Source organism: Lissotriton vulgaris, chromosome 9, assembly GCF_964263255.1.
Source record: "Lissotriton vulgaris chromosome 9, aLisVul1.2, whole genome shotgun sequence".
NCBI lineage: Eukaryota > Metazoa > Chordata > Amphibia > Caudata > Salamandridae > Lissotriton > Lissotriton vulgaris.
Genome location: NC_141697.1, coordinates 631,967,753 through 631,995,259, shown reverse-complemented (window position 1 = coordinate 631,995,259; position 27,507 = coordinate 631,967,753). Strand labels below are relative to the sequence as shown.

Genomic DNA, 27,507 nt, shown 5'->3' with positions numbered 1-27,507 from the left:
TCATTTCTATGTTCATTAATGATACTTTTCCTTACCGAGATCCATAATCCTCCTCTGCGATTTCAAACCCAAATAGCAGATCCTCCGCTCGTAGAGCCTTATCCTTCTTCCGAATTCGCTTCACTCTCCGCTTAGTTTTCTTGAATTTCACGTCCTACGGGGGACAAAATAAACAATGATACAGTGACTGGACATCACGTCGTCACCTAATTCACACCCATCAAATTCAGCAGTGACAAGAAAGCAAATGCTAATATCAAAAGTGAAGTAAAGTAGAAAATACTGTTCAGTAAAGTTATTTCTCTGAACACACAATCTTCCAACAGAATACTCACCCTCTAACTACCCTTCCAGGCATCAAAATAGGAAGGTCTACAGCTGTGTTGAATAGTGCCATGAAGCACTAAGTGGCATGCTGTTATCAATTCCTTGTACTTTTTCCCCAAATACAAGAGGAACCGAGACCGCTTCACTAAAAACAAATCAAAGCACCTTCTCTTTGGTAATAAACTTTCTGATAGATACTCCGTCTCCCTCCAGATTCCTCACCTTCTGGACATCCTAGACTCAGACCGAATCCAGAATCTTTCCAATAGTTCTCCACAGCGCTATGGGGCACAGGAAGTTACTCAGTTGTGCCGTCACTGGAGTCATAAAGAACCCCCACTGGCCCCTTCATACCAGTTTCCCTTCTCAGGGGTGTAACATTAGCCCCCGTGGTGCGGGCCCGAGCTCCAGAGGCCCCGCAGCATAATTGCAGCATTAGTCAGTCATCCAGTTGGAAAGCTGCTTAGCTCAAGTCAACTCAAGCGTGGAAGTAGCAAGGTGGAGCAATACGGTATCAAGTCTGAGATGGGTTAAGGTGGCTGATGGAGCAAAAGGCTAGAATGGAGGCAACAGAAAAGTACAGTAGGCAGACGTCATTGTGTGCAACAAGGAGGAGCTATAATGAAAGAAGGTGAGACATGGACCTGGGCTGGGTTCTGTGGTTCACTAACAGGCCCCCTTGCATTCTGGTGTGAACCCTCAACAGGTGCACTGCAATAAACGGAGCGCTGAATACGCTGCTTTCGCCAGTATTTCAAAGGGCGACACCTCACTTATCAATATATGTGTACAATTTAATTATAGAATCCGGACTGACTTGCATCATTGCAGTTTTAGATGTATATGTGTATTCATTTACGATGTGAAAACAACTTGAATATAAAAAGCTATTTTGTCAACATATGAGTAATCATTCACACACCATGCCGGGAACAGTAATGAGATTTAGGCCGGAATGTTTCTGGTTGGTGTTAGATTTGACAAGAGGGCTGAGAACAAGGGACCCTCTAAAAACAAAAGTGTGGCGCTGACAGTAAAGACTGACCGCAGTGTTCAGTATAGGGTCAGCCAAGTTCTGGTGAATTCAATCTCACTTTGTTGGACCTGATTGGCAAAAACAGCTTCAAGTGTACAGACCTCGTATAATAATGTTTTCGGTCAAGCTTTAAGGTGTCCTTTGCAACCCTTTGTGCAATATTAGGGCCACACTGGTTTCAATAGTAGCATAACATGGCTGTAGGTTGATGCACCAACTTACAGACAGAGCTCGACACATTCAAAATAGGTGAGGATGGCAAACAGAGCATTTCATGAACACGGACGAAACTGGAATTTATATAATGGTTTCATGTAAATTATTTATGTGGCTTTTTAATTCTCACAGCCTAAAACGAAAGCTTCTTGTAATTGCTATTTCCCATTAATCTCAATGGACGGTTTGATGTAAACACTATACAGTATTCCAACCTAGATAAGTAGCGACATTTGCTAATGATTTATCATGACCTGTGTGCTTGTTGTTTGCATTTGATTTTCATCCAGTGAAAGGACTTTCTAAAGGAGTATGAAATTAATAATGACATAAGATGCACTTATTTTCTTACCATAGTTCAACCAACACCAAATCGTTTACAGACACTAAGCAACTTCTGGATACATGCTACTGTGCTTGGTTGGAGGTCATTCCGTTTAAAGCAATAACACTCAAGAGATTCCCAACTAGGCCACACTATGATCCCACACTCTCCCAACTAGACCCAGCATGATTTGAGAGTCAACTGGTCGAAGTCTGTCACCTTCCCGCTCACTCCGGTAACGGGTCAATTTGACATGGAATTCGCACTGCAGTGGTCCAGTGACCCGGTCAGGTATCTGGGGGTCAGGATTCTATGTCAGGACCGGAGGCTTCGGATTATGCTTTTCTTCCTTCGCTTTATTACAAATACACAAAACACAGCAACCTTAGAAAAGCTCCAATCCATGTTTTAAACTGCAGGAAAACTTGGAAACAACGATTTCTTTAAAAGTCTGCAAATCCAGAACGAACTACAGCTCCCATGAGCCTTCCAACATTAGTCCTTTCACTATGTCCAGTCCAGGTATGATAGCCAGTCCCTTCTCGACCTTCCTCCCCTTTCTCCGCTGCTCACGCAGCAGTCAGTTAAGTGGCTTTTTCTCTCTTGTTTCTTAAATGTACTTGCCCGTCTGAGGTCTGACGGGGGTGTTTATTTGGGCTCTGTTACTGTTTATGTGCCTTTTTTCCCTGCAGAGCCCCGGCCGCGGGAGCGTCCTTGCTCCTTTCGCGGCGCTTGTCCCGACAGCGGTGCAGTGTTGATAGCGCCCGCCAGAGGGCGCCTGTACGTCTCGCCTGCTCCTCGGCGCGCTCCCCTTCACTCCTCGGAGACACGCGGAGGAGCCGGCCTGCAACGGAGCTTTGCCCTCTCCACCTCTTGACGCCCGGTGCTCCGGGTCTGTATCTGCCCCGGGATTTTGTGTGTTGACGCCCTGCGGGGTCTGTACTTGGCGGCGGAGACTGTATAAATCGCCGACTGGCGCATGCACGTTTGACAACGTTTTTCTGTGTGGTTCAACGCGCAATAAGGGGTGGTTCGACCCGGTCCCGGTGTGGAGGGTCAGCGCGTTTGGGGGCTCTAACTTGCGGCCTACCTTGCCAGTGTGCCTCTGGCCCAAAAAGTTGTTGCAGTCCAAGTTGTCTGCCCATATCTGATTCACTGACGCCCTCTGTGTGGGAGGGTCTGGTTCTTAGTGCAGCTTTGCCACAGTTGCTCGTTATTTAGCTTAACAGCCATGGAGCAGGGGGATTATTTTGAGGAACCCCACTCCTACTTACAGGATGAGGAGTTTTACCAGGCAGTTGACAGCTCTATCTATCGCTGTGTGACTGAGGTGGTGGGTCCCATGGAGGACCGGTTGTCTGCGCGCATTGTAGAAGAATGCGCCAAACTGGCGCAGGCCCATTTGGGAGCGCCTACTGGCTTCCCAGGCCCCTCAGGTGAGGGCACCTCCGCGCCAAAGAAACCCTGCAGGGAAGGGAGGCAGGGGGTGGACAGAGGCACCTTGGAGCGTCTCAGGGACGCTTTCTTGGCCAAGGAGACTGCTGGCCCCTCCCGCACCACTTTCGGACCCTGAACCTTCTGTGGTTTCGGAGACCGCACCTCCGTCTCCGGGGCTAGACTCCCCTGATACTGATGACGACGGAGAATCGGTCCGCTCTTGGCGTCCCTCGGGCTCGGCCAATGAGTTGCCCCGGGACAGTTTCGGCATGTTGGACCCGGATGAGATTATGCATCCGCGGTCCGCTGCCTGGACGCCGGGGGACACGGTGGCAAAATTCGTGGCAGGTCGCCTGCGTAAGCCTTTAGAAAAAGACGCAAGGGGTTGCCTACGAGGGGAGTGTCCGAGGCCCACTTTGGAGGGTAAGGTGGCCCTGACGCCCGAGTTAGACGCAAAGATGGCGACCTTCCTCGCCAAATTTATGAAGGATCTACGTAAGGGCATCGACCGTTCCTGGCGGTCATGCCAGGATAAATTGTTGGACGCAGTGGGGCCCGCCACGAAGATCCTCAACATGGTGGTGGAGGCGAAAGCCAATGGCACGGTTATTTCCCCTGAGGTCTTGTCCAATTGGGCGCAGAGGGTAATCATCTTTTTGGGGAACGCCAACTGCGCCCTGTCCACCGAGCGTCGGAGATCCCTGCTTATCAAGCTGGACCCGAAGTTAGGAGATTTGGCTTCTTCGGAAGCGGGGGCGGTCGCCCAGGGCGGCCTCTTTGGCGAGCCTTTCATTAAAGAGCTCGGCAAATTTGTGTCCACGTTCACTTCGCTGGACAAAGCGCAGTTCAGCATTAAGCGTGTGTTCCAACAACGTTTTTCCCAAGGGGCCGGTCGGGGCAGGGGCCGCCAGACCAGCCGTGCAGGGCAGTAAGCCAAAGGTAGAGGGCAAGGCTCCGACAGAGGCCAATACCAGACCTCAGCGAACTTCAATAACTTTTACCCCACGAGAGGGCAACGCTTCGGCAGTCGAGGCTACCGCAAGAACCCTGGACCCAATACTTCCAACGGTAAGTGTACGGTCTTCGGGCCCGGTTCTCATGGGGGGCAGGTTAACAACCTTTTACGAGGAGTCGGCATCGCTCACTGCAGACGCCTGGGTTTTGCAAACCGTGCGGGGGTTCCACATAGACTTCTACGACCGCCCCTTTCAGGTGTGCCCCCCGCGGCCGATCATTTTCTCCGAGTCCGACGCGCGCTTGATAGACGAAGAGGTCTCGGAGTTACTCCAGAAAGGGCCATTCGCCTATCAACGCGACATCCCGCTGGTTTCCTCAGCAATGTCTTCCTAGTAGACAAGACGTATGGGGGCAAACGTCCGGTGATAAACCTCAAAGAGTTCAACAGTTGGTTGGTCTACCGTCACTTCAAAATGGAGGGGATTCACCTCCTTCGGATGTGCTCCTACCGCGGGACTGGATGGTGAGGTTGGATTTAAAGGACGCTTATTTGGTGGTACCCATCCATCCTCCCCATCGACGTTTCCTTCAATTTTGCTGGAAGGACAGAGTGTTCGAATTCACCGCCCTTCCCTTCGGTCTTTCTTCGGCCCCTTGGTGCTTCACGAAAGTGCTACACCCGATGGTGGAGTTCCTGCGAGGACAGGGTATTCGGATGATCGTCTACCTGGACGATATTCTTTTGATGGGCCAGTGCCCGGTGACCTTAAATTGTCAGCTCCAGCAGGCGGTCCAGCTTCTCCAGAGGCTGGGTTTCATCATCAATGAATCCAAGTCGGTTCTGGTTCCATGTCAGAAAATTACCTTTCTAGGTTTTGTCATAGACTCCGTCGGAGCCTCCCTCAGTCTTCCCTCAAAGAAGATAGCCAAGATCAGGCATACGTTACGGCAGACGATTTCCAAAGACCGGACTTCTCTACGACAGGTAGCCAGAGTGGTGGGACTTCTGTCATCCTCCATTCAGGCAATTTTCCCAGGACCGTTGAACTACAGAGCGCTCCAGCGCCTCAAGGCCCAAAACCTCCGACGGGGCATGTCCTACGACCAGATGGTACCCCTCTCGGAGGACGTGAAGGAAGAGATGTCCTGGTGGCTCTCACACATGGAGGCTTGGAATGGTCAGGCGATCTTCGGGTCGGTCCCCGATCTTGTGATAGAGTCCGATGCCAGCAGATCCGGATGGGGTGCCCTTTGCGGGGAGTTCTCCACCGGCGGCGCTTGGTCATCCGACAAACAATAGTTGCATATAAACTGTTTGGAGCTTCTAGCAGGGTCCTCCGCGGTCCGCTGTTGGACCAAGGATTCCGTGAAATTCTGCGTTCTTTTGAAGATGGACAATGTCTCGGCGGTTCGATACGTCAACCACCTAGGAGGCCCCCGCTCCAGAGCTCTAGCAGACTTGGCGAAGGAGTTCTGGGACTATTGCCTTTCACATCACATATCGGTGACGGCGGAGTACTTGCCGGGTCAGGCCAATCAGGTGGCGGACTGGCACTCAAGGCACCTGAAGGATGCCAGTCAGTGGATGTTGGACATCCCGGTTTTCCAGTGGCTGAACGCCCGCTGGGGTCCGTTTTCGGTGGATCTGTTTGCGTCCCTACTGGACCACCAGCTTCCGAGATTTTTCAGTTGGCGGCCGGATCCGCTCGCGGAGGCCACGGACACTTTCCTCCAAGATTGGAGCCAGGAGAGGCCTTACGCATTTCCTCCGTTCTCGATGATAGTACGGACTGCGGCCCAGGTGCGCCGTCAGGAAGTGGAGATGGTGTTGGTTACACCACTCTGGAGGTCTCAAGTCTGGTTTCCAGTTCTTCTGGAACTTTCTTGGGATTTTCCAATCCTACTCCCCCAGTTTCCTCACCTCTTGCTGAATCCAGATCGGGAAACTCATCCTCTCATGCAGGGCTCTCTCCACCTCATGGCATGGAGGCTTTCCGGAAACGTTGGTCACTCCCGGGCCTTTCGGGATCGACTGATGGCCTGCTCTCCAAAGCCTGGGCTGATAGCACGGCGAAGCGCTACAAATCTGCTTGGCTTAAATGGATGCGTTGGTGTCTTCGAAGGGACCTAGATCCCGTGGTCGCAGGACTCGTTCCGATCTTGAATTTTCTAGCCGAGTTGGCAACTAAGGGCCTCGCCTATAGGACGATTAACGCAATGCGTTCCGCAATCTCAGCGGGTCATCAGCCTGTGGAGGGTTCCCCAGTGGGGGAACATCCTTTTGTTTGCAGGCTCTTGCGGGGGGTTCGTCTCTCCTTACCTCCGGAGCCCCGATATTCGGTCCTTTGGGACTTAAATGTGGTCCAGAAGCTATTCCTGTCCTGGCAGGCTAACTCTTATTTGTCTTTGAAGGAAGTTTCAGCTAAATTAGCTATGCTGCTGTGTCTGGTTTCTTGCCGACGTGTGTCGGATGTACGCCCCTTGGACGTGTTGGCGCGAGTCTTTTCCCCGGACGGGGTTACTTTTACAGAGGGACGTCGCACAAAGTCTGCGTCACGCACGATCTCGTAACCAGCCTTTGTGGACACTCCCAAGTTGTGCGTTGTGCAATGTTTGAAGCCTTATGAGGACATGACGCTGCATATTCGCCCTCCGGGCGAACAACAATTACTAATTGCCTTGCGAAAACCACACAGAGCAGTCTCTTCCCCCACCATTGCAAGGTGGGTGCGTTGGGTCATGCAGGAGGCAGGCATTGATACCAAGCGTTTTGGAGCTCACTCTGCCAGGGGAGCCATGGCTTCTAAGGCGTTTTCGGTGGGGGCTCGTTTGGAGGATTTAATGCGAGCAGCAGATTGGTCCTCGGATTCCATGTTTAAGAGGTTTTATTTTAAACCGGTGATGGATTTGGCTCAATTGGTGGTGAGTAAGCTTTGAACTAGCATAATCCGAAGCCTCCGGTCCTGACAGAATCGAAATTTGCCTAGCTTACGTAACGGTAAGTTTCAATTCTATTAAGGACACGGAGGCGAGGATTATCCCACCCTGGAGTACGGAGTTGCAAACCCACCCGTATCTCAGTAAGTAAACTGTTTTCCATCTATGCGTTGTACATGCTCTAATGCCAGTTCTTGATGATGTCCTGAGTTTGCATGCAATCAGTGGAGTTGTCGATGCTTCTCTTACGCTGTCGTTTTTTCTGATAGGAAATGACGGTTCCAAACAGGACTAATGTGGAATGTGCGTAACCAGCGCGAAGAAAGAGGAGGAAGGTCGAGAAGGGACGGGCTATCATACCTGGACTGGACATAGTGAAAGGACTAATGTTGGAAGGCTCATGGGAGCTGTAGTTCGTTCTGGATTTGCAGACTTTTAAAGAAATCGTTGTTTCCAAGTTTTCCTGCAGTTTATAACATGGATTGGAGCTTTACTAAGGCTGCTGTGTTTTGTGTATTTGTAATAAAGCGAAGAAAGAAAAGCATAATCCTCGCCTCCGTGTCCTTAATAGAATTGAAACTTACCGTTACGTAAGCTAGGCAAATTTCGATTCACACTGATTCTGAGGTACTACTCAGGGAAAATTATGGGGTTGGGCGGGCAAGCAGCCCAGAGTGGGGTGGACTCTTCTGACACTCCAATATGACATGGGCGGCCTGGCGGCCCCGGATCTTGAGCTGTACTACAGGGTGGCGCAGGCAGCGCACCTCCCTACTTTATCCATACCACGATGGGAGATTTATTCCTGGAAGGTACGGTTAAAAAGTGGGAACAGGTGGCGACGGGCATGGCCCATAGCTCTCTGTTATTAAATTTTCAGTACCACAGGGTCCACAGCGCTCTTCTGGAATTGTTGGGGCCTGATTTGGCGGAGTCACCGGAGGTTCCAGAACTCACATATGTCATTAAGACAGAGTCCCCCCGCAAGCTCGTCACAGCCCTATATAAGACAGCAATGACACACAGGGAGCACCAGTACATGAAAGCCAGGACGGCCTGGCAAAAAGACTTGCTGATCACCATAGACGATGACATGTGGAGATACTGCTGCACGAGCACAAAAAGGATATCGCTAAATGGTAGGCACAGACTGGTACATTTTAAGTTTCTCCAGAGGGTTTATTACACCCCAGAGCGACTGCAGAGGTATGGCCTCCGGCAATCATCGGAATGTGGGCGTTGCCGCGAGCAGGCTGCAGATTTTTTGCATCTGGCGTGGATTTGCCCTGGGATCAGTAAATTCTGGTAGGATGTTCACGCGGAATTGAAAGATTCTCGGTATTGATTTGAAGCCGGATCCGGCGCTGGTGCTGGCGCTAATGGCATAATCCAAGTCTCTGCCGTTGGCCGCCAGGCGCCTCGCGGATATGGGAATGCTAATCACCAGACGCGTACTGGCGATATGCTAGAGAGGGCCGCTGTCAACGGTGAAAAGATGGGCCCAAGATATGCTGTATTGCTGCACACAATCAGAGCATTACAGTAAACTGTTACCACCTACCAGTCGCCTGAAGAACTATTGGGGCCTTTACCAGGCGCGCCTGCGGGCAGGAGAGTCGGACGTAGCGGAGGAGGAGGAGACTGTTGAGGAGAGAGCGCAATTGGAAGAGTCAAATACTACCGAAGCGAAATAGTTTCCGACTTGACCGAGCTGACTTAGATGTTGACTAAGGGGGCGGGAGGTTAGTTGGCATGAGGGCAGGGGTAGGGTCGCTATAGTTTTTGGCTACTTAGTACTCCACTCGGTTGCTTGGAGGCGAGGGATTGGGGCAGGAACACTCCATAGCACTCGGCCTAGGCGTAGGGAGTTGAGCTTTGTTTAACTTGATTTCATAACTCAACAGGCTAGAATAGACTTAGATACAGGCAGTGTTAGGCAGTTGGGGATAGTGCCGGGATAGATTTGCATGGGGGGGGGGGGGCGTTTCTTTTTAGTTTTTTGAGTTTTTGTTTAGACCTTAGTAGGGACACAGATGGCAGTAGCTGCAGAACAGGGTAAGGGTGATGTGCACACTACAGGGCAGCATAGGGTTCCCCCAGGGATGTGTGTTGACGTTATCCTACTGTTGATACCCCATATGTTGATGCTTTACACCCTTGAGTTAACTCGCCGCTGGGCCTCTGGGCTGTCGGCTGAATGGCTGTGTTGTAACAGACATGATTTGTCTATTCTTCTTGACAACAAGAGCAGCCGGCCTCCGGGTTGTTGGCCATGAGCTGTGTATGACTTGTGAAACAACCAATAAAGGTCTTTCTTTAAATTAAAAAAAAAACTAGACCCAGCAAATGAGGGCTGCTTCTCATCCAAACAGCTATGAAAAAGCTTTAACTGTGCCACTAGAGCATTAGGAACAGATAGTAAAATGCTGCAATAAAATACAATACATCTTTAATTGTCGGGTAATGCAGGAGAGGAACTGCTATAGGTTCTCTATTCACTGTACATCAAAGAGGAGTAGACCCAGAAGTGATGTGGAATAAAGTTATACATCTCACACTTACCATTTCTTCTGGAGTGTAATACTCAGATGCAATCTTCATAGCAGGCAGGTCCAGAGACTGCGCCTGGTTTCGTAGGTTTTCTCTGATGTGCTGTAGCTCTTTCTCCCAAGAGCAATCAGCATTTCCTCCGGACTCCAACCGGAAAGATTTCTTCTTCTCCCCATCAATCTCTTCATCATACTTGGAAAGCACAGTCTTATGTTTCAGCTGGAAAACAGAGAGGAAATGAAAGCATGAGTCACAATATTTTCTATAAATTAACATTCACGTGACATGGGTTGGAACCCGGGTTCTACTATATAATAAAGAGCTGTTTTTCCAACCCATGAGAAAATCAGAATGAGGTTTATGAGTCCATTTAAATCGAGATCCCTCCAAATGTCAAGAGGACCTACTGGATATAATCTAAGGTGGCTATAATAGGAGGAAATTAAGTTAAACATTAGACTGCTGTTTGAAATAAAATAGCTGGATCAGCAAGACTTACACTCTTGATGAGATCCATGTAACCTCACAGGCCAAGCATAGCTCTCTCACCTGCAACCACTGGAAACAAATGGAAAGTAAGCAAAAAAATCTTACCATCAAACTATCTTTTTCTTTTGAGGGGCCGTCCTACATATGATTGGCCTAAAGTGCCAGAAAGGTCTTATAATCGGTCAGTCTAACGCATAATTCTTTAGCAAAGAAATCAACAAAGACAATATTTTGAAAGCCAATTCATCTACACCAACAGATTCTGCATTTGCATGAAATACTAGCCCCACACCATCAGAGTTCCTGCCTTTCCTTACAGGGGTTTGCTGATGTCACTGGACCGGCGCGAAGTGCTGCCTGACTCCGGGCTATGCTACAGTTCCACACGATGGTCAGACTCCGAGGGCTCGCTCCCTTGCAACATGGTGGCACCCATGTGACTGGTCCCCAAAGTGCTGCAGAGCTTTCGTAAGGCGATACCCGGGGTGCAATGGCTACACGCCGCCTGGTAATGCCACATTCAGTCCATCACGGCGGAGGACTGCAGCGACCCTCTGTCCTGCATTGCACTAGGTTGGGGTTGCTCAGACCCGCTTGCGCTCTGGCCCTGTGTTGGAGAGCGCTGGGTGGGTGATACGACTGCTCACTGGATCTGCCCATTCCCGCAGTCACCAGATAGCCGTAATCGCTGCCTTCTGTACCCTGCCTAGTCTTGGGCTTTTGCAGCCTCCGCACGGCCCTCCGTCCTTGGGCTGCCTACCCTTTGACCCTGCTCTTGAGGGCCCATCTTCCGGAGGATTGAGGGGGATGAGTGCCTGCCTCCTTAGATGATATTCTGGGGGCAATCCTCTTGGCACAGACTGGTGTGGGGCGGGCCTCCTTTCATTGCTGCCACCAATGGACCTGATTGATAGGCTGGTGGCGGGGGGAAGGGGGCGGCGGGGGGGGGCTTCTGTTAGTACAGAAGCTTTAGGTGGGTTCTCATTGGTCACCCTCCCCATGCCGTGGTAGCGAGGAACCATCGGGACCGATGGCTGGGTGCCTGGCGGCTTCGGACTGGTGGCCAGTTCCATCTTTTGACTGATTATGGGGACCCCCTGTATATGTGAACTGTATGGTGACCCTGTATTTTCACTGCACTGTGACCTCTCTGCTGGTGTGGGGTGTGGACCTGCCTCTCCTTGCCTGCAACTGGGGGTGCACTCATTCGACCAGAAGACCTGATCCACCTGGCCAGAGTCTGGCACACTGTACTTCGGCCCTGCGACCCCTTATTGAGACATGCGGCGCGATCCTAGAGGGTGAGCCTCGTTGAGGAGCGGACTGACTTGGTGCACCTGCTGACCTGCCTCGTCCTGCTTAACCACTCCCCTGAGCACTACTGACACCTTAACTATACAGCCTGCTGACCTCCCTTCTGGCCGGTGTGCGGCTCCATTGGAGCCCCTGGGGTACACATACCCCTTAGGCCCAGCTTCTTATGCTGCCCCTGCTTTACGCCATATAGGCTAGGCTCCCTTCTTTGAAGGTACAATGTGTCACAGAAGCACTTTGTTGGGATGGGCAAAGATAGGCTTCCTTGTCCTGCGGCCTCCCAGACCTGCATGAATCAATATACAACGGGGACAGGCTGGTGTAGGCAAAATATGAACTCGCCTCTTCGCTGGGACACCTAGTCACAATCCTCTGAGCCTTTCCGATCTCCCAGACCACTGTGGAAGCCAAGTTCGGTGAGTTGCGAATAGATGTCACCCTCTTCTGCCAGGACCTGCGCTACGCTATGGTCAAAGATCACAAAGGACGCAACTAATCTGTCTATGGTGGAAAATTACATAGCTAACCTGAAATCCAAGGCCCTCTGCCTCCTCACACGAGTTTCATCTCCATGCGGAAGATGCAGAGAACTTATCTTGCCACAATAATGAGCACCTTGTTGGGATCCCAGAATAAAGCAAGCTGCTACAAGTTGTAAACGTCTTTGAATCATGGATCAGGTACTGGATGCAGTCGGACCAGCTGACCCCCTGGATCGCAATCGAGAGAGCACACAGAGTCTTAACTCTTAAACAATACCAATCCACTATTGCCCCCATCGTTAATTTCAAAGACAGGATAGGGAACTTGAGGGAGGCTCGGTCTCGCCCAGGCCACTGGTGTGGCGATGCCAAGGTGCTCCTCTTCCTCAACTACACCAAGGAGGTACAGAAGCAATGCTGCTCTTTCATGGCACCTGTTCCCGGCTAAGCTTCGGAGTGTCTATGGAAATAAGTCGCATTTTTCCACACTCCGGAGTCGGATTGAACATAGCTCACTGAGGAGCGCCCACTCTCAGGAATGAGCAGATTCTGACATCTGGTGCAGGGGCCCTCTGAGCTGGCCTGGACAGCTGCATCTACTATGCCTAAGAGATTGCACCCGCTCCCTCACACTCACACCTAAAAAAGATCCAGATCATCCTTAATGTCGCTCCCTCCACTGGGTCAGATCCCATACTCCACTATAGTCACCAAGGTGGTGGAACTTCAATAGAGTGAAGAGGACATTCTTACCACAACCTCTACACCTCCTGTTGATGTGCTGGCTGAAAATGACCTCTCGCAAAGTCCTGAGATCTCAGTCCCCAGTTATGACCACTATGGGTCGAGAGGTAAGTACTTCTTGCCCATTGTTCTTTGTGATGTGTAATATGGCCACTTCTTGACGATCACTAGCAGTGTCCTGATGGTTGCAATTCATCCTATTCCATGGAGGGGTTCACAACGGCGGTGTGGCTTGCAAGGGCAAGATGGCGGACGCGTTATAGCTTCGCAGCACACCGACTGTTTCTAAACAAAGAAACTTATTTATATGCCAACTGTGGGCCGGTATTAGGTTTAATAATATTCTATCATGAACCCTGATTGGATATATAAGAAATAGAATGCCTCATATATTGTAATTTGGGATTAAAAAAGTTTGAAAAAAATTCTGGTATGCTTTATTTTTGTTTGTTTAATTCAATATTAGTTGGATTATTATACCAGCCAATTGTAAGTATACACAGGTGAATCCTTTAGAACATATTGTTATATTAGAGTAATAATGACCACAAACAAAATGATATTGTGGACAAACTATGAACGATTACTGGCAGTGGTCATCTCAGTGCAGGGTTGCCAGCAGTGATCACTTCAGTGCATAAGGCACAGTTCCAGAAGCAACTTAAAATAAGGTTTTGTTAATTTGGAATGCCTTTACATAGGTAAAACGGATCTGGAAGTCTCCTCCAATGCAACATAATTACGACTTGCATATCAGCTTAAGGATTATGCTACTTACCCCGTAAGCATCTGTTCTCAGCATGTAAAGCTGTAGATTCACATGCTTTGCATACTCCTGCCATCTAGTGTTGGGTCAGAATGTTTGAAAGTTGTTTTCCTTCACAGAAGTCATTTCCAGTCACTAGGTAAGGTGACTCCTTTCAGTGATAGTGCGCATGGGCATCGACTCCATTGCAAGATTGTTTTCTTTCCACCATAGGGTTTACTGCAGCGCTTCGATTCGAAACAGTAAATCGGGATCCCTTTGGTACTCAATTCACTTTTCCTCGTCTGTATAGTTCTCGATCACGTTTCCACCTTCTGCCTGTCGAACAATTTAAAAAACTTTCATTATCCAATCGGGAATTCTAACCACTGCCTTCGGGTCTAGCTCAATTTCCTTCATCTACTTTCACTCGAAAATCCATCATTGAATCTTTTGGAATGGAATGGAATGATGCCATTTTAATTTGGTCCTCGGTGTCATTCCAAATACCCACGCACAGACCTTCATAGGGTCTGTAACCTCTGTATCTACAGCACACATGCCTCGAACTACAGTTACAGGTAAGTAACTGATTTTCTCTACCCAAGGTTCAAAGAGATGCTGACCATCAAAAGGGACACTGAGTGGGTGCTGCTGCACTTCCGGCTTATAGCCTGAAACTTGGAGCCAGGCATGGCATTGAAGCAATTTCCCACTATTAATCCTGCGAGTGGCCATATCCACGGCATCCAGAACACTGAGGATTTTCGTATTAGAAAATATCTTACCTTCTGCCATTTACTGTGGTCCCTTTTTATGGTAAATGTAAATGTATTGCGATTTATATAGCGCACGTATCACCCGAAGGCATCAAGGCGCTTGCCTTGGGAACCCGTCCTGGTATTCCCCTGTGAGATAACCCCAGTAGGGTATCCACAAGGTGAAAGCCAGGCATCCCGCCGCGAGGGGCGGTAGTGGAGATTAAGCAAGCTATTGCCCAGAGTCGCAGAGTGTGAACCCATGAGTCGAGTAGGCACCGGAACGAGAATTATCAAGTCCGTGGAATTTTTGAGCCCAAGACCCGCCGAGGTGGGGAATTGAACCCTGGTCCAGGACCGATCTCAGCTTCCGGGTCTGCCGCCTCTAACCCCTGAGCCACACTTCTCCACTGCTCTGGGAGGTGCTCAATCAGGCCCGCCATTTCAGTGGCGCAGGGAAGAGTGGAGTAGAGTGGCGCAGGGTAGAGTGGAGTAGAGTGGCACACAGGAGAAGTGTTGTATCGAATCCAAACTGTAAGGGGAAGCGATGCATCGAAATCCAAGGCAGTTCTGGTCTGTGGGTGAAGCAGTGAAATCTTGGCGCACAGATGTGATGTGTGGAAATCCGGATGCGCTGGAGGTCGATGTGGCGAAGACAAACCGGGACTGCGTCGATTTCTTCAGCTGCAGTCCAACAATGTGTCAATTCTTTCAGCCTCACAGCAGGGCCTGTGTCTGAGTTAGTTACAGTGGTCTTGGACTTCGGAGACACTGTGTGCTGAACTCGGGCTGCGGCGATGCATGGAAACTTCTCTCCCACGGCAGTGCAGCATTGGAACAACAGGTGCTGGAAGGACGATGAATCGATTTTGATGTTTTCAAGCAGCAGAACAACCTCCATGGGCCCAGAACTGGAATGGGAACCACAAGGTAGGTCACAACTCCCAACAGAGGAGTCCAGGGAGGCTGCAGATGAAGTCTTTGATGACCCTGAGACTTAACAGGAGGCAAGAACACACAAGCCCTTGAAGAAACTTCACAAGCACAGTACACAGCAAAGTCCAGTCCCTGTCCTCTACAAAGCAGAAGCAGCAACTGCAGGCCAACCCAGCAAAGCAACACAAAGCAAAGGGGCAGCACTCCTCCTCACAGCTCTTCTCCTTGGCAGAGGTTCCTCTTGATCTAGAAGCATTCTAAAACTATGGGGTTTAAGGCCAATACTTAAAACCCTTATGGCCTTTAAAGTAGATCTACTTCACAGAGAAGTCTTTGTAGCTTACAACTTACTCTATTGGCTCCAGACCCTCCAAGGGGGGGGGGGGGGGGTGGAGACAGTATTGTGAGAGGTCAGGCACAGCCCAATTCAGGTGTCAGTGACTACCCCTCCCACCACTCTATCTCAGCATGGTGTTGGGCCATCAGGATATGCAGTGATAATTCAGCTCCCTTTGTGGGATGGTCTAGAGTGAATGCACAAACAGACCTTGTCAGCCTCTACCAGACGTTGATTCCACATGCAGGCAAAAGCAAAGGATGGTTAAACAAGGAAATGTCCTCTTTTTAAAAGAGGCATTTTCAAACACACAATTTAAAAAGCATCTTCACTACAAGATGTATCTTTAAAGTTTGAGTCCAGGGATCCCAAACTCAGAAACTCCATATCATTAAAAGATGTTACAAGGCAGTTCCAATGATAACCTTTGAGAATAACAGCCTTTCAATAGTGAAAAATGAAAAGGGTATTATTACATTATCATGTCACATCACGTACATGTGAAACACGCCAGCACGTGTCCTTTCACATACACTACACCCTGCCGATGGGCCTACCTTAGGGGTGCCTTACATGTAGGAAAAGGGAAGGTTTAGACCTGGGAAGTGGGTGCACTTGCCAGGTCGACATGGCAGTTTAAAACTGCACTCACAGACACTGCAATGGCAGGCCTGAGACAAGTTTAAAGGTCTACTTATGTGGGTGGCACAACCAGTGCTGCCGGCCGACCACTAGCATTTGATTTATAGGCCCTAGGTGCATACAGTGCAATTTAATAGGGACTTACCAGTAAATCAAATATGCCAATCATGGATAACTAATCGGAATAACAATTTACACAGGGAGCATCTGCACTTTTGCACTGATCAGCAGTGGCAAAGTGCCTAGAGTACATGTACCACCCAAAACGTAGGCCAGCAAGCACACAGTCAAAAATACATGAGGTAGAGGAAAAAAGATAGGGGAAACCACACCAAGGATGCCAGGTCTAACAGTCCTCAAAAATGTTGCATCTTGCACTCCTCACAAAAATCCTCCTTATCATCCTACTAGCAGTGATCATCAGTATCTGCGTCTGAATAGGCAATATGGCATAGGCCAGGTGTTAGGGGTTAACCTTCTGAATCCAATAAGATTTTCGGGTCCGGTACCGGAGGCAAGACTCAGGCGTTGGTTGCGGCACCGTGGCATAAGAAGATGCTTTGGGGGCTAGAACCAGTAGCACCGTGCTCAAAGAGCTAACCTTGGTGGAAGGTCTAAATGAGGAGTCAGCATCTGAAAGGGTCCACCGACAGACATCCCACAAGCTGCCACCTTGAAATTGTAGGACCTGAAGGCACACCAAAAGGAGTCTGTGGAGTAATGGAGATATTGGCTAAAACCACTTTCAGCTGATGCATCTCATCTGCTGTGGCTGTCCACTGGATAGGGATGAGGTTGAGACCAAGCACCTCTGTGCTACATTCTGTGCAGCGTCTCCCCCAGCCTTGGAGGTAAAAAAGGGCATTGTCTGACTCGGATGGGGCAGTGGTAGGACTTTTTTTTGTGTGACATTCATGAATTCTTCTAATCCTGGATCTTGATGCGAAGCAGTCTTGATATCACCTTCAGGGGAGAGTGTGCATCTGCCCCTTCTACTTAAACAGGGATCAATTCTGTGACTTCTTTTGGAGTGGTTGTAATAAGGGCCACACATCTCCTTTCAGTCAATCTAACCACTTCAGCGAGCCACTACCACCTCAAATCTTCAAAGAAATAAAAGCTGCTATTCTCCCCTTATGGTCTAAGATTGTTGATGCCTCACTACGGCAATACACTATCCCAGACTGTCTATAAGTAGGGCAGATAACCCCCATTCTAAAAAATAACGAAAGCAGACTGCTCAGATCTTAACTTCCGCCCTATCCCCTGCATCCCCACTTTGGCGAAACTTCTAGAGAAATGTGTGCAAATTCAACTCTGCAACCACCTTGAGAACTTCCAGCTCCTGGATCAACATCAATCCAGTTTTCGTCAAGGACACAGCAAAGAATCTGCACTCACTCACATCATGGATGACATTTAAAAATGCATACTGCTCGACTTCTCTGCCTTCGACACTGTTCAACGCAACAGTTTATTGTCCCTAATGGAACGAAGGATGGACTTATCGGGTACTGTAAAGGTTTACGTCATTCCTCCAAAACACAACCTAAAGAGTCAAGGTGAATCAATCCCTCTCTCCAATCTCCGTGGTCCATCTGGAGGCACCTCAGGGGTACGCCCTTTCACCGATTCTCTTCAAAATATTTCTTGAACCTCTTGCAAATACACTGAACTCTTCGAAAAATCTTTATCACATATATGCAGATGAACCTCAATTGCATATGAAAATCTCTCAAGCAGAAGTATTCATTTCCCTCAATTCCACCCTGCAGAACACTCAAAACTGTCTGACTTGTAACCATCTCAAGCTCAACACTTCCAAAACCAAATTCTTCCTCATCGCTCCTCTTAATCACACTTGCAAGATATTGATTCCGCTCAATCCACTGGAATTACACGAGGCAAACACTTGAATATGCAGACTTATATCAGTAATGCCACCAAAGGAGCAAATTACTAGATGAGTATACTAAGGAAACCTAAACCCTCACTACCACTGGATGACTTTAAGCTGGCGGTCCAAGCTTGTGTTGCCTAGATTGGACTACGGAAGTTTCACTCTATGCAGTCTTCCTAAATACAATCTTGCCCCGCTAAGGGTCTCCCTTAACGCAGCAGCCAGATTGATATCTTGTTCAAAAAGAAATAATCACATATCTCCAGCCCTAAAAACTCTGAACTGGTTCCCGTATGAAGCAAGAATACAGCTAAAGATTGCTTGCATGACTCAAAGCCCTACATTTCAAGACCCCAAGATATCTATCACAAAAGCTAGAGTTTTCGGGGATGTAGATCTTCATGAAGTATGAGCACCCTGCTACTGAAACCACAGATTTTTCTCAAACGAGACCGAGCTACAGAGCCTTATCCTGTATTGCCCAGAAGCTATGGAAATCTCTGCCACTGGATGTCAGCGAATCTCCTGTACCTCTTCATTAAAAGAAATGTGAAAACGCTTCTAAAGAAAAAGTTTTTGCCCTAAGATAATCACCTTCTGTTCTTTGGAGAGCACATTATGACTTATTGTTTATATACCTGCCTATTATTCTGATACTCTGTATGACTACTACATTGATGTTTAACTATAGATATCAGTTTTAACATGTTACTCATTAACCCCTTCCACGCTCATGACGAGCTGGGCTCGTCATGGCGTAGCCTCCTCGCACGCTGATGACGAGCCCAGCTCGTCATGTAAAGTGCGATTCCCAAAATCTCAGCATGCGAGCAGAATAACGCTAGCGCGCATGAGGTTAATGTGGCAAGTGTAAGTTCTTACAACTATACCCAGACTACTCTATAATGTAAAGGGCTCTGATACCCTCTAGGGTCATGTGCACTATAAAAAACTATAAATAAATAAATAAATCGTAATGCAAAAGGAACACAACTTTGTGGTACAAAACGCAGGCTTTGTGGGTGTCCGTCACCGCCAGCTGTCTGTGACATTCACAACACTGCTTACACCCTGCTGTTTTGGTACCCATATCTGCACATTGTAGACGAAATTTATGTTGGAAAACAAAGTTTTCCTCAGTGAAAAACCCTGTCAGAAGAAGTAAAGCTAGATCCAGATCCCCATTGGAAGGCGTAGAAAGGAAAAATTAAACGCATGGAGGTGGCATATTGGCATATATTTTGGGGCCCAAATAACACATCTGGAGTAGACAGATCCAAAGCGTACACACACGACTCCACTCGGATGGGGTAGGGAATTGCTGAAAAGTGTGTTCCCAGATTCAGTCTAGTGCCTGGGGAAATTCACAAGGTGAGGAATTTGTGATTAGAGGTCTCTACCAGAAATCCTTATCCCATTTAGCTCTATTTGGCTTTTAAATAAAACAAAAGTATTTAAAAACCTATAACAGTCTTATCTCCAAAAATCTACAAGTAGGAAGCAGTGCCATAGGGAAGCCCACTTGAGTATTAGCCCTCACAAATAACAAAAAACTGGATTTTTTTACCTTCTGGACAGTGTTACCTTACTAGCATATTGTGTAGCATCACGCAGAAGGCTAGGTTTTGTGAAAGGTTACTAAACATTGAATAGGGCTCTCCCTATTGCCAGTGCAATTTCTTTTGCACAGATTACCAATTTTTGCTTGGATTGTGTCTCATGACACTCCCTAGTACTGATGTCTTGCACCGTGTAAACCATAGTTTCATTTAATGGGTTTTTGTGACATATCATGAACTGGCAACAGTAGACAATCCTCAAAGCAAGGGTAACAAAGTTCCTCTTCTCCTGAATTGGACTGCTAATATGAACCCTGAACCAGAGGATTAAGAGTGTTTTTTTGTGAATGTAGTCGATTTTCTGAGACTAGTTCATGCACTATTAATGCATGCAACTCACTGGTCCCCTGAGAGAGATGATAGCAGTGAGGAAGGCCATCTTTCCAGAGAAGTGCATGTCACAAGAATATAGTGGGTCCAAAGTAGAGCTAGTTTTGTTACGACTATGTTCAAATTCTAGACTGACAGAGAGCAGTTCTTGGAGGAATAATCCTTTAAAGTCCTCCATGAAGGCCTGGACTACAGGTATCTTAAAGAAAGACAAAGGTTGTCTGTTTTGCATGTCAGTTGCTATAAAAGATAAAATAAACCAAATGAAGTGTATGCCAAGTTCGCTTTCTGTAGGTGTAAAAGACAGAAGATAACATCTTGCACAGATGCTTTAAGTGGGGTCTGTTTGTTTACTCACTCAAACAATAGACCAATCTGATCAACTTTGCTGCATAGCAGGAGCACACTGTAGTTTTACATGCCTCAAACATGATATGCACACATTCCTCCAGACGTTTGAGGTAACTAAACTCCAAGATTACAAGATTAAGCTGCCTGAGATAAAGGTACATGACCTGGGCTTGATGTTGTGCAGAGGATCTGGTCTCAGCGGAAGCTTTTCGTGAGGGTCGACTGACCATCCCAACAGCATCAAAAACCAGGGCTCTCTCATTCCAAGATTTGCCACCAGAGCCCAGCCAAAGCCAAGACACTCCTAGGGCCAGCTGGCTGGCCTCCTGTTCACAGCACAGGGACACAACAGCTGAAGCAACCTTCTGGGGCATGTTGGTAGCCGAAAGTCTTCAACCTGCTGCCACAGCCATTGTGCAGCACAAGGACCCAAAGCAAAGTTGCACCCAAGTTTGTGGAGCCTGGGAGTGTCTTTGGAGTGCAGCTGGAGCCTCCAGAGGACAAGTTATCAACCCAGGAAGGATTGCCGGTGATCGAGATGCTGGGCGACTGGTAGGCTAGCAGAGATGGGACTTCTGCCAGCACCAAGAGGACTTCAAGGGACGTCGACCCTGTGGCCAAGATCACCTCACCCCCTTTCAGGACAGAGTAGCCTCAGTAAGACCCCAGTCAACCTCATTGCCTCAACAGTATCCTTGAGAATCCTCGGCATTCTTCATCCCTTACAACAGGATCTCTTCTACAGAAAAGCTATGCAAAGGATAAAAGTGCCTGGAACGGAGTGAAGACTGCTTCACCTGCTGAAGTAACTGTTTCGGAGGACCGTGCTGAACCCCCTGACTGACTTTAAAAAAAACTTTATTTAGCAGTTTTGCAGGTATGAAACAAAATACAGAGTTCAGTCTTATTACACAACAGACACATATTTGGCAAGGCAGTTCAGTTCAGTTCATTCCATCATATATAATATTACAGCGCATCAGTGACACAGTTCATTAAATACATCTCATGAAACTCGGCCATCCGTTCGACCAATACAGAGTCCAAGGGAAAAACAATCAACTCTCCCAATCCCCTCTGAGGTGTAATTTTAACTGCAGCATTGCATATCTCATTTCTCAGGGCGTATACTGTTGTGTCCTGAACATGTTATTCCTTCAGTCCACACCTGTCGGTACCTCACCCTGTCCTTACTGCATAGGCTGGGTTGCTGCTGCAATGCTAGGAAGGTTCGAAAAGGGCCGCAGATGTCTTTGGGTCTGGAAGAGGATGGGATGGTTTTGGCATACTTATCGCTTTTTGTTGTGCAGGTCGCCAAACTTTGCAACCAGCCTTTTTACGTCGGCACTCTATTACTCCCCAAAAGATTGCAACTTCCCTTTTAGCTAGAAGTAGGGAAATAGCGACAAATCTACGAACCTTTATAGGGAACTGCACCACTTATCCCAGTAGTGCTATCTCGGGTAGTGGCGCCAATGGAATATGTATCATTGTACTGAGGAGTCTGAATTCCCACCCAGAAGATATGGATCCGCGGGCAGGTGCAGGCTAGATGTACAAAGTCCACCTGTGGGGTTTGGCAGCGTTGGCAGAAGTGCGGTCTGGATGAATCTATCCTGTGTGTTCTGGCGGGTGTAGCATAAAGTCTACGCAGGAATTTAAAATCCAACAGCTTGTGTTTGCTACTTAACAATACCGTGTCAGTGACCTGACAGCACGCTAGCCACTGCTCATTTGTTATTGGATTGCCCAGGTCTGACTCCCAGGCTGAACGGACTTTTGTATCGTCTACAGGCATCACTGCGGAGCAGTCTTTATAAAGCCGTCATACAAGATGTAATCCCTCAGTGCTGTCTATTACCAATGTGAGGGGAGGGAATGAAGGCGGTTCCAGCGGGTAGTCAGGGAACTTATTTTGCAGTGCTGCACACAGTCTGGCCAGTATAAACCTATCCATAAATGTGGCCTCTGAGTACAGGGACATGTCCTCTATATAAAAAATATGGCATGCCGGAAAAAAATCTCTTATCGTGTGGAAATTAAATTTGGCACAGGTCCTTTAGACCAGTTTCCCGCCGGTTATAGGTAGCAGGCGAGCATTTGTCAAGGGAAGGGAAGGAAAGAGGAATATAGGAGAGCTGTAAGTCTACTTAGCTTAAGCCATGCCCAGCTTGTGGTGTAAACTGGTCGGATAACCTAGGGGTCTCTGGCTATGCCAGTCGGCAGCACCGCGGCAAGGGCGTCGGGAAGAACAAAGTCAGATTCGGGGCGGAGGTAGGTAATTCTGGCAAATATTTCACTGAGTCAGTGCACCATTCTAAGGGAAGCTCTGGGGTCCAGCGGCGTGTTCCCATAGTCAGTGGAAAGATCATTGACTTACGGCAGTTGATTCTCAGTCCGGAGAAGTTGCCAAATAGGGTAATCTCTCAGCTCCCTACTGAAGTTGGTAGCCTAAAGTGACTAAGTGATCACATTACAATTAGAAAAAACTTTTCAGTGACAAATTTGTTTAATTTGCCGGTGCTTGTTGGAAGTGGAGTGAAATGCTAGGGTTTACAATACCTTCTAGTCTATTTTCATGGGTTGCTGTCGGAGTTCTTTGGTGTCTTGGCGATTTCTTCAGTTAACTAGGGTTGAGATGGAGGTTTGACAAAACAAAACCTAAGTGTGCTAAAGGGGTTGGTAAGTATTACAGGGTGAAGTCACACAACACCACCATATAATAAACCCCATTTACTCACAATTATCCTCCGGAATACGCAGGGATACAGAAATGTCCTACTTCTCAGAGTTCCACTACTTCTCCCGATAAAAAAGCTACCCCGCTTGTGTGGCTGGGCCTAGTGCCCATTACATGAATGGATCAAACCAGGGTCAATGGTAGTCCTTGCAGGGGACTCACATAGACCTTGGTTTGATCCGTTCCTGATGCAAGCACTAGGTCCAGCCACAAAAGTGGGCCAGTTTTTTAGGTCTCGACTATTTTATCCGGCAGGGATAAATAGACGAGAGTATAGGAGTTGAAACAAACTCTTTGACCATGCGGATTCCAAGCGGATTCCTCCCAATGCATGTGATCTATTGAAGCGTGACGCTTTGCCAGCGCACGCTTCAACTCAACAGGCTGCATCCCCCTCGCTAGCCAATGTCCCTCCCACCCTTCCTTTGATGTCCGCCGCGAGTTCTTACAGGGTAATGGCCCTCCCCCAGCTCAGAGTGCGCATCACTTGTTTTAAATTCTGGACGTGCAGTTCCTACGGAGTGCGGCACCCGGATCACGGCAACCAGGCTTCATTTTAACCAAGCTCTTCCCAAGTGTTTGTGCTTTTTGGGCTTGATTAGACGTACAGTTCCCACTGAGTGCGGCACCCGGATCACGGTTACCAGGCTTCATTTTAACCAAACTCTTCCCTCAAGTGTTTGTGCTTTTTGGGCTTGATTAGCGCGATACCGGCTTCACCAACGCCATGCCTCGCAAGGTTCTGTTTTGTTTTATGTTGCATGCTTTTTTTTTTTTTAATTTTTGGAAACCATTATTGTGCAACATAAGCATACAGGTATGGGCCCACAACCATTCTGGCCGGCCTCGAAATCGAATAGTAGCACAAAAGGCAAAATCAAAACAGCTCAGCAGTCCCAGAGACGAGAAGCAGCAATTATCCGAAACATCACATATGGGAAAAGAGGGACCACTGAGTACAGGATAAATGAGGTTAGTTTTTAAAAGTTTTAGGTAAGAAGGATCAGACGCATTCACTCCACCAAAAACACATGGCGGGCAGTGATCCCAGCAGATTAGCGACAAACTAAGTGGCAATCAGAGGATCATCATAAAAAAAAAAAAAAAACACTTCAGGATAATAGCATACATTACGGTACATACTGGTCAGTACCCGCCCCATGAACGTGGAACACCTTGACTAATGTTAGTGGTAAGACTAACAACAGAAACAATAAGCAGCGCTACACTTAGCCACCAAACTGACCCAAGAGAAGAAGGAAAAAGTGAGAAGAATCAAGAAAGAAAGGAGAGAAATGAGGCCCATAGAACTAAAACGAAACAGAAAACCCACCTCCAAACCCCCCACCCCGCACGCATGCAGAGGCTACGGCCCCCCCCCCCCCACACCCCCCAGTGTGCCTGTCGCCCAAAAACCGAGTCCCGAAATTTAGATTCAGAGAAGGGAAAAAGGAAAGGAAAAAAGAAGATATAAAGAACAGTGGAGGAGGAAGACCATCAACAGATATAGTCCCGGCCGCCCACCCCCGGACCCCGCAACCGATAAGATACCAACGGTCGATTCAGTCAATGTCCCGCTTATCCCACCTAGTCCCAGCAATATGAGCAGTAGCGATCCAAGAAACGCCCTCAACCTTGCCCCCTGCGATCCAAGTTGGTCGATGAAGTCCAACAGTCCGGCCGGAGCCGTGGGTGATAGAGGCGCCCGGGATGGCCAACACAGAATGGGGGGTCGTCCACAAAAGTCTACGAAAACCACTGCTGCGTGTCCGAGAATGATACAAAAAGGATCAAGGCAAAGCAACAATCCATCGGAAGCAGCAGGCCAGAGCGATAACACCAGCTCCAGGAAGGGATGAAGAGTCACGCCACCAGAACACAAAGGAGATGTCAAACATGGCGTCCGGGGACGATACACCAACCATTGCATGAAACCACGAACACCAGACCTCTTCCGGACCACTGCGGTCAGCACTTCGGCAGAATCAGAATCGCGATCTGCCAACGCCCCTATATGCACCTGGGTAGGTAATTCACTGTGGTCTGGTGTAGGGTGTGGCGCAGTGTGCAGCACTTGGGGGCAACCACGGCCAACAGGAGAAATAACATCAAGCCGGCTCCCCAGATCTCGGGCATTATCATGAAGAGCAGCTCTTACAGCCTCTAGAGCGCCCAAAACATCACAGATCCCCAGCGGTGTCTCAGGAAGAGAGGATGCAGCAGTGTCCTTCACCCAAGGCTCACGGACGTGTAGCAGCTCTGGAAGCCGGTCGCCATTTTCACTCGTCGACCACAGACCACTCCGCCGATGATCCGCAAAGTACAGCTGGGCCAGAGACATGGGGGCAACTGATTGCATTGCGGTACCAGCTGATACGATGTCAACAAGCATCCGGACCCTCGATCGCGATCTGAGGACTCCACTTTCAAGCGCTGAATGCGCGATGCATAAAATGGCGTCCGTTACAGAGCAGGAGTAACAAAGAAACTGTTCAGGCCACTTCCAAGCCGGGTAACGATACAATGTATTTTCCGCAGGCACAATGTATCCAGGCGTGCAAAATCGCTGGGCGGAATGAAGCACTGCAGCGGGAAGCACAGCGCGACAGTCTCTCACCAGCCGATCGACTCCGCCTCCTCTGCGATGGCCGCTGTTGTTGTGGCCGTGTCCGGCCGTCCCCCACAGACAAAGACCCAGTCTCACTGCCGCGAAGGGCCGGGGAAGAAGCGAGGACGTTTCACCACCGATATCGCTCGGAATGAGCCGGGAAACACACCATTGTGTTCAGGATCGTTTCCCCATTCCGCTCGCTGGGTTTAAATGCAGGATAAAGTGCAGGATGACGGAGGAAAGCGCGAAGGTCGGCGGAGCCGAGAATCTAGGCGGCCATCGCGGCTGCAGGTTAGGCTCCTCCCCCGCGTTACATGCTTTTTTTGGTTGCAATGCGCATCGCTTGTTTTACATTTTGGACGTGCTGTTCCCACTGAGTGCAAACACAACAGGTGATGGACCGAATGTGGATCAATGTCACACACTCAACCCAGTCCGAAGATCTGGGCCCAAATCCATCGTTATTTTGCACTCCACACCACCCTGGGTTAGACAATGGCGATATGCAAATCAGCTCTGACCCTGTGCCCCATGGGAACAGTCCAGTCCGAACTACAAAAGCCATGTCCTTCCCAGAACGGAATCAAGCATCCGAGGACCGGACCGGTTTCGAGGTAACACCTCATCAGCCCGGCTAGCTTGACTCCAGTGGTGTGGAGTGCCTGGGACCCACGTCTGGGCATCCCCAGCGCACTTAGGGCGGAATATGCAAACACAACAGGTGATGGACCGAATGTGGATCAATGTCACACACTCAACCCAGTCCGAAGATCTGGGCCCAAATCCATCGTTATTTTGCACTCCACACCACCCTGGGTTAGACAATGGCGATATGCAAATCAGCTCTGACCCTGTGCCCCATGGGAACAGTCCAGTCCGAACTACAAAAGCCATGTCCTTCCCAGAACGGAATCAAGCATCCGAGGACCGGACCGGTTTCGAGGTAACACCTCTCATCAGCCCGGCTAGCTTGACTCCAGTGGTGTGGAGTGCCTGGGACCCACGTCTGGGCATCCCCAGCGCACTTAGGGCGGAATATGCAAACACAACAGGTGATGGACCGAATGTGGATCAATGTCACACACTCAACCCAGTCCGAAGATCTGGGCCCAAATCCATCGTTATTTTGCACTCCACACCACCCTGGGTTAGAATATGGCGATATGCAAATCAGCTCTGACCCTGTGCCCCATGGGAACAGTCCAGTCCGAACTACAAAAGCCATGTCCTTCCCAGAACGGAATCAAGCATCCGAGGACCGGACTCGAGGTAACACCTCTCATCAGCCCGGCTAGCTTGACTTCAGTGGTGTGGAGTGCCTGGGACCCACGTCTGGGCATCCCCAGCGCACTTAGGGCGGAATATGCAAACACAACAGGTGATGGACCGAATGTGGATCAATGTCACACACTCAACCCAGTCCGAAGATCTGGGCCCAAATCCATCGTTATTTTGCACTCCACACCACCCTGGGTTAGACAATGGCGATATGCAAATCAGCTCTGACCCTGTGCCCCATGGGAACAGTCCAGTCCGAACTACAAAAGCCATGTCCTTCCCAGAACGGAATCAAGCATCCGAGGACCGGACCGGTTTTGAGGTAACACCTCTCATCAGCCCGGCTAGCTTGACTCCAGTGGTGTGGAGTGCCTGGGACCCACGTCTGGGCATCCCCAGCGCACTTAGGGCGGAATATGCAAACACAACAGGTGATGGACCGAATG

General features: G+C 48.9%; 1 protein-coding gene across 1 annotated transcript in view; it reads right to left on the bottom strand.

Annotated features, from left to right (window-relative positions):
• Window positions 1-27,507, bottom strand: part of SART1 (spliceosome associated factor 1, recruiter of U4/U6.U5 tri-snRNP) — a 598,340-nt gene that overhangs the window by 183,573 nt on the left and 387,260 nt on the right. The window contains exons 9-10 of the mRNA XM_086938291.1: window positions 9,798-10,004; window positions 36-154 (exon numbers count right to left, since the gene is read on the bottom strand). Coding sequence (XP_086794417.1) covers window positions 36-154; window positions 9,798-10,004 — 326 coding nt within the window. The remainder of the gene's footprint in view (window positions 1-35; window positions 155-9,797; window positions 10,005-27,507) is intronic.